The 12500-nt window shown below is 39.6% G+C and overlaps 1 protein-coding gene across 1 annotated transcript in view; it reads left to right on the forward strand.

The window, feature by feature from the left end:
* The window catches only part of LOC139555342 (CUB and sushi domain-containing protein 2-like), a 993500-nt gene that overhangs the window by 153491 nt on the left and 827509 nt on the right, over positions 1–12500 (forward strand). Inside the window, exon 3 of the mRNA XM_071369058.1 lies at positions 5102–5214. Coding sequence (XP_071225159.1) covers positions 5102–5214 — 113 coding nt within the window. The remainder of the gene's footprint in view (positions 1–5101; positions 5215–12500) is intronic.

The following is a 12500-nucleotide window of genomic DNA, read 5'->3' on the forward strand; positions in this document are numbered from 1 at the left end:
ATTGTCTTACTTACTTACTGTCTGACTGTCTTACTTAATTGTGAAATTAAGTAACTAAACTCAACTAAACTCGATAAAAAGTAGAAGAAACAGTAACATGAAGTTGAGATCAATGATATAAAGAATTATGGAGAAGAAAATATGTTTTGTCAGAAAGACAAATTCAACTCCACCTTTCATAGAATCAGATGGCTTATTCATCACAAAACCATTTGATAAACAATGAGCCACTATACTCATGCATAAAAAAACTAATAATGTAGTAAAGATTTGAAGGTTAGAATTTTGTAAAGTTAGAACAATTATTATAGTTATCGATCAATAATGACAAACCTCCTGGCAGCTGACTCTATAGCCGCTCCAAGGTAATTCCACTAGCCACTAGTGGTAAAACTGCCTTTACTTGTTCTAACAGCAGTCCTATCAGCTTGCTGCCATCTCTTAGCAACATTTTGGGGAAAAAATGTTGTTTGACCAAATACAATGCTATTTCTCTGTAAATGCTTATAGAGAAGGGCACTCAACACTGACACAAATGACTGATGATTGGTTGATAGAAATTGATAATAAGAAGATTGTGGGAGCTGTACTGTTAGATTTCAGTGCAACCTTTGATATTACTGAACAAGACATGTTGTTGAGAAAACATGTGTTATGGCTTTTCAACCTCAGCCATATTGTGGATTTAGAGCTATTTATCTAATAGAACTCAGGGGGTTTTCTTTAATGGAAGCTTCTCTAATGTCAAACATGTATGGTGTAGTATACCGCAGGGCAGCTCTCTAGGCCCTCTACTCTTTTCTATGTTTACCAATTGCCTGCCACTGGCATTAACCTTTCTGGTGCAGGCGACCCACCTCGACAACATCCGGTGAAATTGTAGAGCGCGAAATTCAAGTTACAGAAATATAAATATTTAACATTCATGAAAATACAAGTGTCATACATCAAAATAAAGCGTAACTTCTTGTTAATCCAGCCGCTGTGTCATATTTCAAAAAGGCTTTACAACGAAAGCACACCATGCGATTATTTGAGGACAGCGCCACGCGGAAGGTGCGCCACGAAAGTCAGAAATAGCGATATAACAAATGTCTTACCTTTGAAGATCTTCTTCTGTTGGCACTCCAAAAGGTCCCAGTTACATTACAACTGGTCCTTTTGTTCGATAAAGTCCTTCTTTATATCCATAACAACTCAGTTTAGCTGGCGCGCTTCAATCAACAATCCACCGGTTTCCCTCCTTCAAAATGAATCCCAAACGTTACCAATAAACTTCTCCAAACAAGTCAAACAACGTTTATAATCAAACCTCAGGTACCCTAATACCTAAATCAACAATAACATTTAACACGGAGAATCGTTATTGTCTTTACCGGAGATAAACAACAAAGAACGCACTCTCATCCATGCGCATGAAAACACTACAGCCAAAATGGGAGCCACTTAGAAAAACTACATCTTCTAGCTCATTTTCCCCAAAACAAGTCTGAAACTCTTTCTAAAGACTGTTGCCATCTAGTGGAAGCCCTAGGAACTGCAATCTGGGAGGATTTCGCGTCATAATAAACATGACAGCCATTGGAAACAGTGGTAGGCTGAAATTATTATTTTTTGGGATGGTTTGTCCTCGGGGTTTCGCCTGCCATATCAGTTCTGTTATACTCACAGACATTATTTTAACCGTTTTAGAAACTTTAGAGTGTGTTCTATCAAATATATGTATATCCTAGCTTCTGGGCCTGAGTAACAAGCAGTTTACTTTGGGCACGCTTTTCATCCGGGCAACAAAATACTGCCCCCTAGCACAAAGAGGTTTAAACCTGTCTAGCCCCGGGGTTCCGCTAGCGGAACTCCTCCCACATTCCACTGAAAAGGCAGAGCGCGAAATTCAAAAAATATTTTTGAGAAATATTTAACTTTCACACATTAACAAGTCCAATACATCAAATGAAAGATACACATCTTGTGAATCCAGTCAACATGTCCGATTTTTAAAATGTTTTACAGCGAAAACAACACGTATATTTATGTTAGCTCACCACCAAATACAAAAAAGCACAGACATTTTTCACAGCACAGGTAGCATGCACAAAACCAACCAAACTAACCAAGAAACAACTTCATCAGATGACAGTCTTATAACATGTTACACAATAAATCTATGTTTTGTTTGAAAAATTTGCATATTTGAGGTATAAATCAGTTTTACATTGCAGCTACCATCACAGCTTCCATCAAAAATAGCACCGAAGCAGCCAGAGTAATTATAGAGACCAATGTGAAATACCTAAATACTCATCATAAAACATTTTTGAAAAATACATGGTGTACAGCAAATTAAAGACAAACATCTTGTGAATCCAGCCAATATTTCGGATTTTTTAAGTGTTTTACAGCGAAAACCCAATATAGCACTATAATAGCTTACTACAATAGCCTACCACACAACCGCATTCATTCATTCAAGGCACGTTAGCGATAGCAATAGGCACGTTAGCGATAGCGAATAAACCAGCAAAATATATTAATTTTTTCACTAACCTTCATAAACTTCATCAGATGACAGTCCTATAACATCATATTACACAATACATATATGGTTTGTTCGAAAATGTGCATATTTAGAGCTGAAATCCGTGGTTATACATTCTGAAAACTTAGCATCTTTTTCCCAGAATGTCCGGATATTTTTCTGACACTCACCTATTCTGACCAAATAACTATTCATAAACTTTACTAAAAAATACATGTTATATAGGAAATGATAGATACACTAGTTCTTAATGCAATCGCCGTGTTAGAATTCTAAAAAGAACTTCATTACGACATGCAGCTTACGTTATTGCGAGAGAGCGCCCAAAATCTGGGCGCAAACTAAAAGTAAACATGTTCGACAGATATATGAAATATCATAAATGGGTCCTACTTTTGATGATCTTCCATCAGAATGTTGTACAAGGGGTCCTTTGTCCAGAACAATCGTTGCTTGGTTTTAGAATGGCATTTTTCCCTCTCGAATGAGCTAGCAAAACTAGCCAAATGGTGCTAAGCTCTCCTTCGTCACCAAACGCAAAGAACGCAACACGCCTAAACTCCCGAAAAAAATTCAATAATCTAATAAAACTATATTGAAAAAACATACTTTACGATGATATTTTCACATTTATCAAATAAAATCAAAGCCGGAGATATAAGACATCTATAACAAATGCTTTTCAGAAGCCAATACTGGTGACCTTTATGCGCTTCCTGAACAAAGGAATTCTGGGGTCATGTCATTCCAAGCTCTCTCTTTTGACCATAGAAATACCTAGAAACCCCATTTCACCTCTCACAGCCTATTGACATCTAGTGGAAGGCGTATGAATTGCATGTATACTAATAGATATCAAGCACATTTATAGGCAGGCCCTGGAACAGAGCCTCGAATTCAGATTTTTCACTTTCTGACAGGAAGTTTGCATGCAAAATGAGTTCTGTTTTACTCACAGATATAATTCAAACGGTTTTAGAAACATGAGAGTGTTTTCTATCCAATAGTAATAATAATATGCATATTGTACGAGCAAGAATAGAGTACGAGGCCGTTTAAATTGGGCACGATTTTTCCCCAAAGTGAAAATAGCGCCCTCTATCCTCAACAGGTTAAACAAAGCATGTGTGTCCATGTATGCTGATGATTCAACCATATACGCATCAGAAACCACAGCTAATGAACCCTTAACAAAGAGTTGTAGTCTGTTTTGGAATGGGTGAACAGTAACCAGTGGTCCTGAACATCTCTAAAACTAAGAGCATTGTATTTGGTACAAATCATTCCTTAAGTTCTAGACTTCAGCTGAATCTGGTAATGAGTGGTGTGGCTGTGAACAAGTTGATGAGACTAAATTACTTGGTGTTACCTTAGATTGTAAACTGTCATGATCAAACCATATAGATTCAATGGTTATAAAGATGGGGGGAGGTCCGTCAGTAGTAAAGAGATGCTCTGCTTTTTTGACACCACACTCCACAAAGCAAGTCCTGCAGGCTCTAGTTTTATTGTATTTTGATTATTGTCCAGTCGTGTGGTCCAGTGCTGCAAGGAAAGACCTAGTTAAACTGCAGCTGGCTCGGAACAGAGCGGCACATTCTGCTCTTCATTGTAATCAGAGGGCTGATATAAATACTATGCATGCCAGTCTCTCTAGAGTTGAGAAGAGACTGACTGCATCACTTCGTTTTTTTTATAAGAAACATTCATGTGTTGAAAATTCAAAATGTTTCCATAGTCACCGTAAACACAGCTATGACACACACACACTTAGCCCACCAGACGTGCCACCAGGGATCTTTTCACAGTCCCTAAATCCAGACCAAACTCAATAAAGAGTACAGTATTAATATAGAGCCATTCTTGCATGGAACTACCTTCCATCTCATGTTGCTCAAATGAACAGCAAACCTGGTTTTAAAAAACAGATGAAAGCAACACCTCACGGCACAACGCCTCTCCCTTATCTGACCCAGATAGTTTGTGTGTAGGCTACGTGTGCCTTTTATTTTTATTGAGGTATTCCTGTCCTTGAGCTGTTCTTGTCTATTGACGTTCTGTATTATGTCATTCTGTATTGTTTCATGTTTTGTGTGGACCCCCAGGAAGAGTAGTTGCTGCTTTCGCAACAGCTAATGGGGATCCTTACAAAATACCAAAATATCAAATACCTGTCTAGCCGAGCTGGTTTGTTGAACTGTACTTGTGTTGTATGATGGGTAATCTGACCTGAAGTATTTGCTGCTGTTTGTACCAGCTGCAGTTGCTTTGATTGTTAACCTGTTATTAGAGCTCTTACTATATGTGCCCATATTCATAAAGTATCTCAGAGTAAGAGAGAGCTGATTTAGGATCAGGTCCTCCCTGTCCTTTTAAATTATGATCTAAACTGATCCTAGCCCTTCTACGCTTTGTGAAAACTGGTCCAGGACTGATTTCCAGATGGCTAGCTCTGTAATACGTCTTTGTCCGTCCTGCCCGTCTTATATCACATGGCTGTTTGCTGAACGTTCCTCTGTCTGTGTATGTTTCTGATGAGTTATGTCCATTCCTGTGTTTCCATAGATTGACAGGGTTCCAGCTGCCGTCGCCCATTGTGAGCACAGGACCCAGGCTAACACTGTGGCTGCTGTCAGACTATGCTGTCAGTGGACAAGGCTTCAAAGCCATCTATGAAGGTAACTTCCTATACTGAAACAAAGTATTGCAAAACCTATAGAGGTAACATATGCCTCTCTCTCTCTCTCTCTCTCTCTCTCTCTCTCTCTCTCTCTCTCTCTCTCTCTCTCTCTCTCTCTCTCTTCTCTCTCTTCTCTCTCACTGACTTTAATGTTCTCATTCTCTGTCTCTCCCTGTAATCTACCTCCTCCTCCTCCTCCTCCTCGTTCTAGTCTGTGAGTAGTCCATTACTGATTCCTTTGACATGTCAGGGCACCGTCCCTAAGTCCTAAGAAGTAAAGCTAAAGCTTCCACCTTCACAAAGGCCCCTTCAGTACATATAATGACGTAAAACATCAGGACAGCAGGTCAACAATGCATTGACTTCTGAACACATCCCATCGAACAGACGATGTACTGTAACCTACTGTACTCCTAGGGCTGTGGTGAGCATGACGTTTCGTCAGCAGGTAACAGTCATGCAAATAACTGCTGGTCATTTACATAAACACATTAAGTATCTCATGTAGTAGTATCTCATGTAGTAGTATCTCATGTAGTAGTATATCATGTAGTAGTATCTCATATAGTAGTATATCATGTAGTAGTATCTCATATAGTAGTATCTCATGTAGTAGTATCTCATATAGTAGTATCTCATGTAGTAGTATCTCATATAGTAGTATCTCATGTAGTAGTATCTCATGTAGTAGTATCTCATGTAGTAGTATCTCATGTAGTAGTATCTCATGTAGTAGTATCTCATGTAGTAGTATCTCATAGAGTAGTATCTCATGTAGTAGTATCTCATATAGTAGTATATCATGTAGTAGTATCTCATGTAGTAGTATCTCATATAGTAGTATATCATGTAGTAGTATCTCATGTAGTAGTATCTCATATAGTAGTATATCACATAGTAGTATCTCATATAGTAGTATATCACATAGTAGTATCTCATGTAGTAGTATCTCATGTAGTAGTATCTCATGTAGTAGTATCTCATGTAGTAGTATCTCATGTAGTAGTATCTCATATAGTAGTATATCATGTAGTAGTATCTCATGTAGTAGTATCTCATATAGTAGTATATCATGTAGTAGTATCTCATGTAGTAGTACCTCATGTAGTAGTATATAATGTAGCAGTATCTCATGTAGTAGTATCTCATATAGTAGTATCTCATATAGTAGTATCTCATATAGTAGTATATCACATAGTAGTATCTCATATAGTAGTATCTCATGTAGTAGTACCTCATGTAGTAGTACATCATGTAGTAGTATCTCATAGAGTAGTATCTCATAGAGTAGTATCTCATAGAGTAGTATCTCATAGAGTAGTATCTCATATAGTAGTATCTCATAGAGTAGTATCTCATAGAGTAGTATCTCATAGAGTAGTATCTCTTAGAGTAGTATCTCATAGAGTAGTATCTCATAGAGTAGTATCTCATAGAGTAGTATCTCATAGAGTAGTATCTCATATAGTAGTATCTCATAGAGTAGTATCTCATAGAGTAGTATCTCATAGAGTAGTATCTCATAGAGTAGTATCTCATAGAGTAGTATCTCATATAGTAGTATCTCATAGAGTAGTATCTCATAGAGTAGTATCTCATAGAGTAGTATCTCATAGAGTAGTATCTCATAGAGTAGTATCTCATAGAGTAGTATCTCATAGAGTAGTATCTCATAGAGTAGTATCTCATAGAGTAGTATCTCATATAGTAGTATCTCATAGAGTAGTATCTCATAGAGTAGTATCTCATAGAGTAGTATCTCATAGAGTAGTATCTCATAGAGTAGTATCTCATAGAGTAGTATCTCATAGAGTAGTATCTCATATAGTAGTATCTCATAGAGTAGTATCTCATAGAGTAGTATCTCATATAGTAGTATCTCATAGAGTAGTATCTCATAGAGTAGTATCTCATAGAGTAGTATCTCATAGAGTAGTATCTCATAGAGTAGTATCTCATAGAGTAGTATCTCATAGAGTAGTATCTCATAGAGTAGTATCTCATAGAGTAGTATCTCATAGAGTAGTATCTCTCTGTTGCAGACCTTTGGAACATCTACATGTGGCATGGCCTACATCTTTACAATGAATCCATTGTTTATTTTAGGCAAGTCTAAAGAAACATTGGCCTACGATATGAAGAACATTTTCATTGGAACAGAATAGCGTATTCTTGATCTGGCTATGCCAAATGGCTGTGGGCTACTCTAGTTCATTTAGCAGACAAACGATTTCTGAGGGAGTGTGCACATTCTGTGTTGAGCAGTTAACAAAGTGATCATTTGAAACAGGTTCTCCTGTATGCTTTTAATTTAGAGTTATTTATGTAAATTCAGTTGTGATAAAAACCGTAGGCTATATGTGTTGATTTCTAATATATTCTAGGGCTGCATGATGCGACTATTTGAAAAAAAACTCACATGAAAGGAATGCGCTCTGCTCTGTTTCTTGTGCAGGCTGTACACACTTCATCAGTCTCTCATTCACAATTTGATAATATTCTCTACACATCAGACTATTCTCAATTTAATCTGGTCTTTACATATTACCTACTGATATAGGTGTGGAATATATATTTTTTTAGACTGGCCCACAAAAAAAAGTAATCAGCCCTCGAATAGAGAACAGAGGAAGGGCTTCCTGCTGTTACGTTTATAACAGGTAGGCTACACCAGTTATAAAGCAGATTAATGTGTTGAGCAATAAATAGGCAGAATGACCAAGCTTGGATCCTCTTTTAAATAGTGGCCAGTCATAGCTCTCATTTCACACGCGATTGTACAATGATTGGGCTTATAAGAACAACTGTGTCACTAGGCTCCGTAAGCTATGGGACCTCCAACCCTGTTCCAGGGGTCCTAGATCTATAGGCTGGCTTAGTTATTTGGCCACTTTAGTTGTGATACAAACCTTATTAAAACACATAATTCTATCGGCTAGGCTATGATTTATAAGAAGAAAAAGAAACGCACACCTATTTAGGCGAGGTGCTGGCTAGCGGAGTAGAACACTTGAAAATAAAAGGAGAGCCGCACACTCTAGGAACTCAGATGCAAAAATGTAATATCCAACGTTTCCACAGCCAGGCTGTCTTCATCAGGGTACAATCACAAACACTGCGGGATGACTCCTTTATATAGTGTCAAAAGACACACAGGTGTCTGTAATCATGGCCAAGAGTGGCCTAATATCATTGGTTAATTCTCAAATATTAAAATGGCATACAAACAGAATACAAAAAACAAATGGATAGCATACGATCATAGATTCATTTTAGACTACACAAGCTTACAAACTATTACAATGGCAAAGTCACAATAATGACAAGAATGTCATCAGATCAAAGTCTACGTTGAGACCGAAGGAAGCAAGGGTCTTTAAGTGAAAGATCCAGGCAGCCTCTCGTTTTAACAAGAAATTGTCGAGGTCACCCCCTTTCCTAGGGAGGGTGACATGTTCGATGCCAATATAACGCAGAGACGAAATCGAGTGGCCTGCCTCCATAAAGTGGGCCGCAACTGGGTAGGTCAAGTTTTTGCACCTGATGGTGCTACGATGCTCTGAGATACGTACTTTTAATTAACGCTTTGTTTTACCCACATAATTTTTACCACAAGGACAAGTTATAAGATAAATAACTGCCTAGGCTATAATTTGAACAATTTGAGAGAGAAAAAAATGTCTTGCCTTAGACTGCACAGGCTGGGCATCATTCACAAGTGATCATATTCTCACCCATCAGGCTATTCTTGTCTTTACATACACTAACTATTATATGTGTGAAATTAGTTCAGGGGAAAAACTATTTAATCTGTATGCACTTGAATAGCAAATGTAGGCTTTCCCACAATTCATTTTCATGCCAGCCAGGTAGACTACTCTGGCTATGAAGCGAAGCGATGTGCTTAAAATTAGGAAATAGTATGTAAGGATCTACGTTGAGAGATGGGAAGGAAGTTCAGTGAGTGAGTACATTTAATTAATAAATGGACAAAACAAGAAACACTAACAGTGCACCGACATGAAACTGCAACAATGACGACTGGGGAAGAATCCAAAGGGAGTGACATATAAAGGGCAGGTAGTCAAGGAGGTGATGGAGTCTAGGTGAGTGTCATTATGCGCTGGTGACTTTGGTGACAGGTGTGCGCCCTAACGAGCAGCCTGGTGACCTAGAGGCCGGAGAGGGAGCACACATAACAACCTGTAGAAAATGAATGGGATCCTCCACTTTTTAACCCACGGGCCCGCAGAAATGTGATTAAAAGACCTGTAAAAAAAAATGTATGGAAGTAAATTTGGAGATGGTTTAGTACCTAAAATCAGGACATCCTGATCTTTCTCATATCTCTCAAATAAAGGACAGAAACTTCAAAACAAACTTCCTTTTGATTCAAGAGGGCTAATAGAGGCCATCAAAACACTGTTTCTCCATACAACTGAATAGCCTATTGAAAGAACATGGGCTTATGGGAACACATATTTCACTCCATGCATCAAACAGTTATGAGGAGCTGGCTATTCGCTGTAGAGCAGCTGTTCCTGTTCCACTCGATGTCTGAATGCTAGAACTTTCATGAAGCTGAGTACCAGGCCATTAGGACCTGATGGAGGGACAACAGAGCCCTGAGTACCAGGCCATTAGGACCTGATGGAGGGACAATAGAGCCCTGAGTACCAGACCATTAGGACCTGATGGAGGGACAATAGAGCCCTGAGTACCTGGCCATTAGGACCTGATGGAGGGACAACAGAGCCCTGAGTACCAGGCCATTAGGACCTGATGGAGGGACAATAGAGCCCTGAGTACCAGATCATTAAGACCTGATGGAGGGACAATAGAGCCCTGAGTACCAGTCCATTAGGACCTGATGGAGGGACAACAGAGCCCTGAGTACCTGGCCATTAGGACCTGATGGAGGGACAATAGAGCCCTGAGTACCAGACCATTAGGACCTGATGGAGGGACAACAGAGCCCTGAGTACCAGGCCATTAGGACCTGATGGAGGGACAACAGAGCCCTGAGTACCTGGCCATTAGGACCTGATGGAGGGACAACAGAGCCCTGAGTACCTGGCCATTAGGACCTGATGGAGGGACAATAGAGCCCTGAGTACCAGACCATTAGGACCTGATGGAGGGACAATAGAGCCCTGAGTACCTGGCCATTAGGACCTGATGGAGGGACAACAGAGCCTTGAGTACCAGGCCATTAGGACCTGATGGAGGGACAACAGAGCCCTGAGTACCAGGCCATTAGGACCTGATGGAGGGACAACAGAGCCCTGAGTACCAGGCCATTAGGACCTGATGGAGGGACAATAGAGCCCTGAGTACCTGACCATTAGGACCTGATGGAGGGACAATAGAGCCCTGAGTACCAGTCCATTAGCGACTGGCCATTAGCAAGTTTGGTAGGATACTAATGACCATCAGCTGCATCAGGGTGTGTTTTGGAGGAGCCTAGTTAGCGTGACACAACGGTCATGAACGGTGACTGCCGGTGTGACGGTAATACGGTCACCGTATCAGATCTATGTATACTCCACCTAGATCAGGTTTCCACTATAATACGGATATATGCACTCCCCAGTCTGATCAGCATACTCACTAAAGAACAGTACGTTATCAGTGTGCTTTAGGCTAATTATATTACTGTGCATGGTTAGATTTAAGGCCAGAGAGGAAATGAGCTGTGCACAGCGTCTTTCTTTCATCCCCTGCCTGGATGGCTGGCTGTAGAGGGAGAGAGGTGGCATGTTATGATGGGAACACCTCGCTAGGCTAACGGGTCCTTGTTGTAATTCCACTTGAAGGAGGAGTGTTTTATGACCCGTAAAATTATGAAATTAACAGGAAGGGAGAGGTGCTATTAACAGAGAGAGATGGTTGTTATTAACTTCTCTGCGCTACGGATCCCTTTTACGGGATAATTTTCCTAAACAACCACTGAATTGCAGGACGCAAAATATTACTAAGAATATTTATAATCATGCAATCACAAGTGAAATATACCAAAACACAGCTTTGCTTGTTGTTAATCCACCTGTCGTGTCAGATTCTGAAAATATGCTTTACAGAGAAAGAAATCCAAGCTTTTGTGAGTGTATCAATCAATGCTAGAACAGCTAGCCCCAAATTAGCATGGTCACGAAAGTCAGAAAAGCAATAAAATTAATCGCTTACCTTTGATAATCTTCGGATGTTTGCACTCACGAGACTCCCAGTTACACAACAAATGTTCTTTTTTTCGATAAATATTACTTTTATAACAAAAAAACACCATTTGGGTTGCGCGTTATGTTCAGAAAACCAAAGCCTCGTTCCGTTCAATGAAAATTCAAAAAAGTATCCATAATTTTATATTTTAGTCATTTAGCAGACGCTCTTATCCAGAGCGACTTACAGTAGAGTGCATACATTTTACATACTGAGACAAGGATATCCCTACCGGCCAAACCCTCCCTAACCCGGACGACCCTATGCCAATTGTGCGTCGCCCCACGGACCTCCCGGTTGCGGCCGGCTGCGACAGAGCCTGGGCGTGAACCCAGAGACTTTGGTGGCGCAGCTAGCACTGCGATGCAGTGCCCTAGACCACTGCGCCACCCGGGAGACGGGTGGTTGTATAATGGTTGTAGAAACATGTCAAATGTTTTTTATAATCAATCCTCAGGTTGTTTTTAACCTCTCTGGGGCAGGTGGGACGCAAACGTCCCACCGGCCAATAGCCAGGGAAAATACAGCGCGGCATATTCAAATAACATGATATAAAAATCAAACTTTCATTAAATCACACATGTAAGATACCAAATTAAAGCTACACTCGTTGTGAATCCAGCCAACATGTCAGATTTCAAAAAGGCTGTTCGGCGAAAGCATAAGATGCTATTATCTGATGACAGCACAATGTCAACAGAGAGAGAGAGTAGCATATTTCAACACTGCAAGCACGACACAAAACGCATAAATAAAATATAAATCATGCCTTACCTTTGACGAAATTCTTTTGTTGGCACTCCAATATGTCCCATAAACATCACAAATGGTCCTTTTGTTCGATTGATTCCGTCGATATATATCCAAAATGTCAATTTATTTGGACCGTTTCATCCAGAAAAACACAGCTTCCAACTATCGCCACTTCTCTACAAAATATATCAAAAGTTACATGTAAACTTTACCAAAACATTTCAAACTAATTTTGTAATACAACGTTAGGTATTTTTAAACGTTAATAATCGATCAATTTGAAGACGGGATGATCTGTGTCCAATACAAAAG

This window comes from Salvelinus alpinus, chromosome 26, assembly GCF_045679555.1.
Source record: "Salvelinus alpinus chromosome 26, SLU_Salpinus.1, whole genome shotgun sequence".
In the NCBI taxonomy this organism is placed as follows: Eukaryota; Metazoa; Chordata; class Actinopteri; order Salmoniformes; family Salmonidae; genus Salvelinus; species Salvelinus alpinus.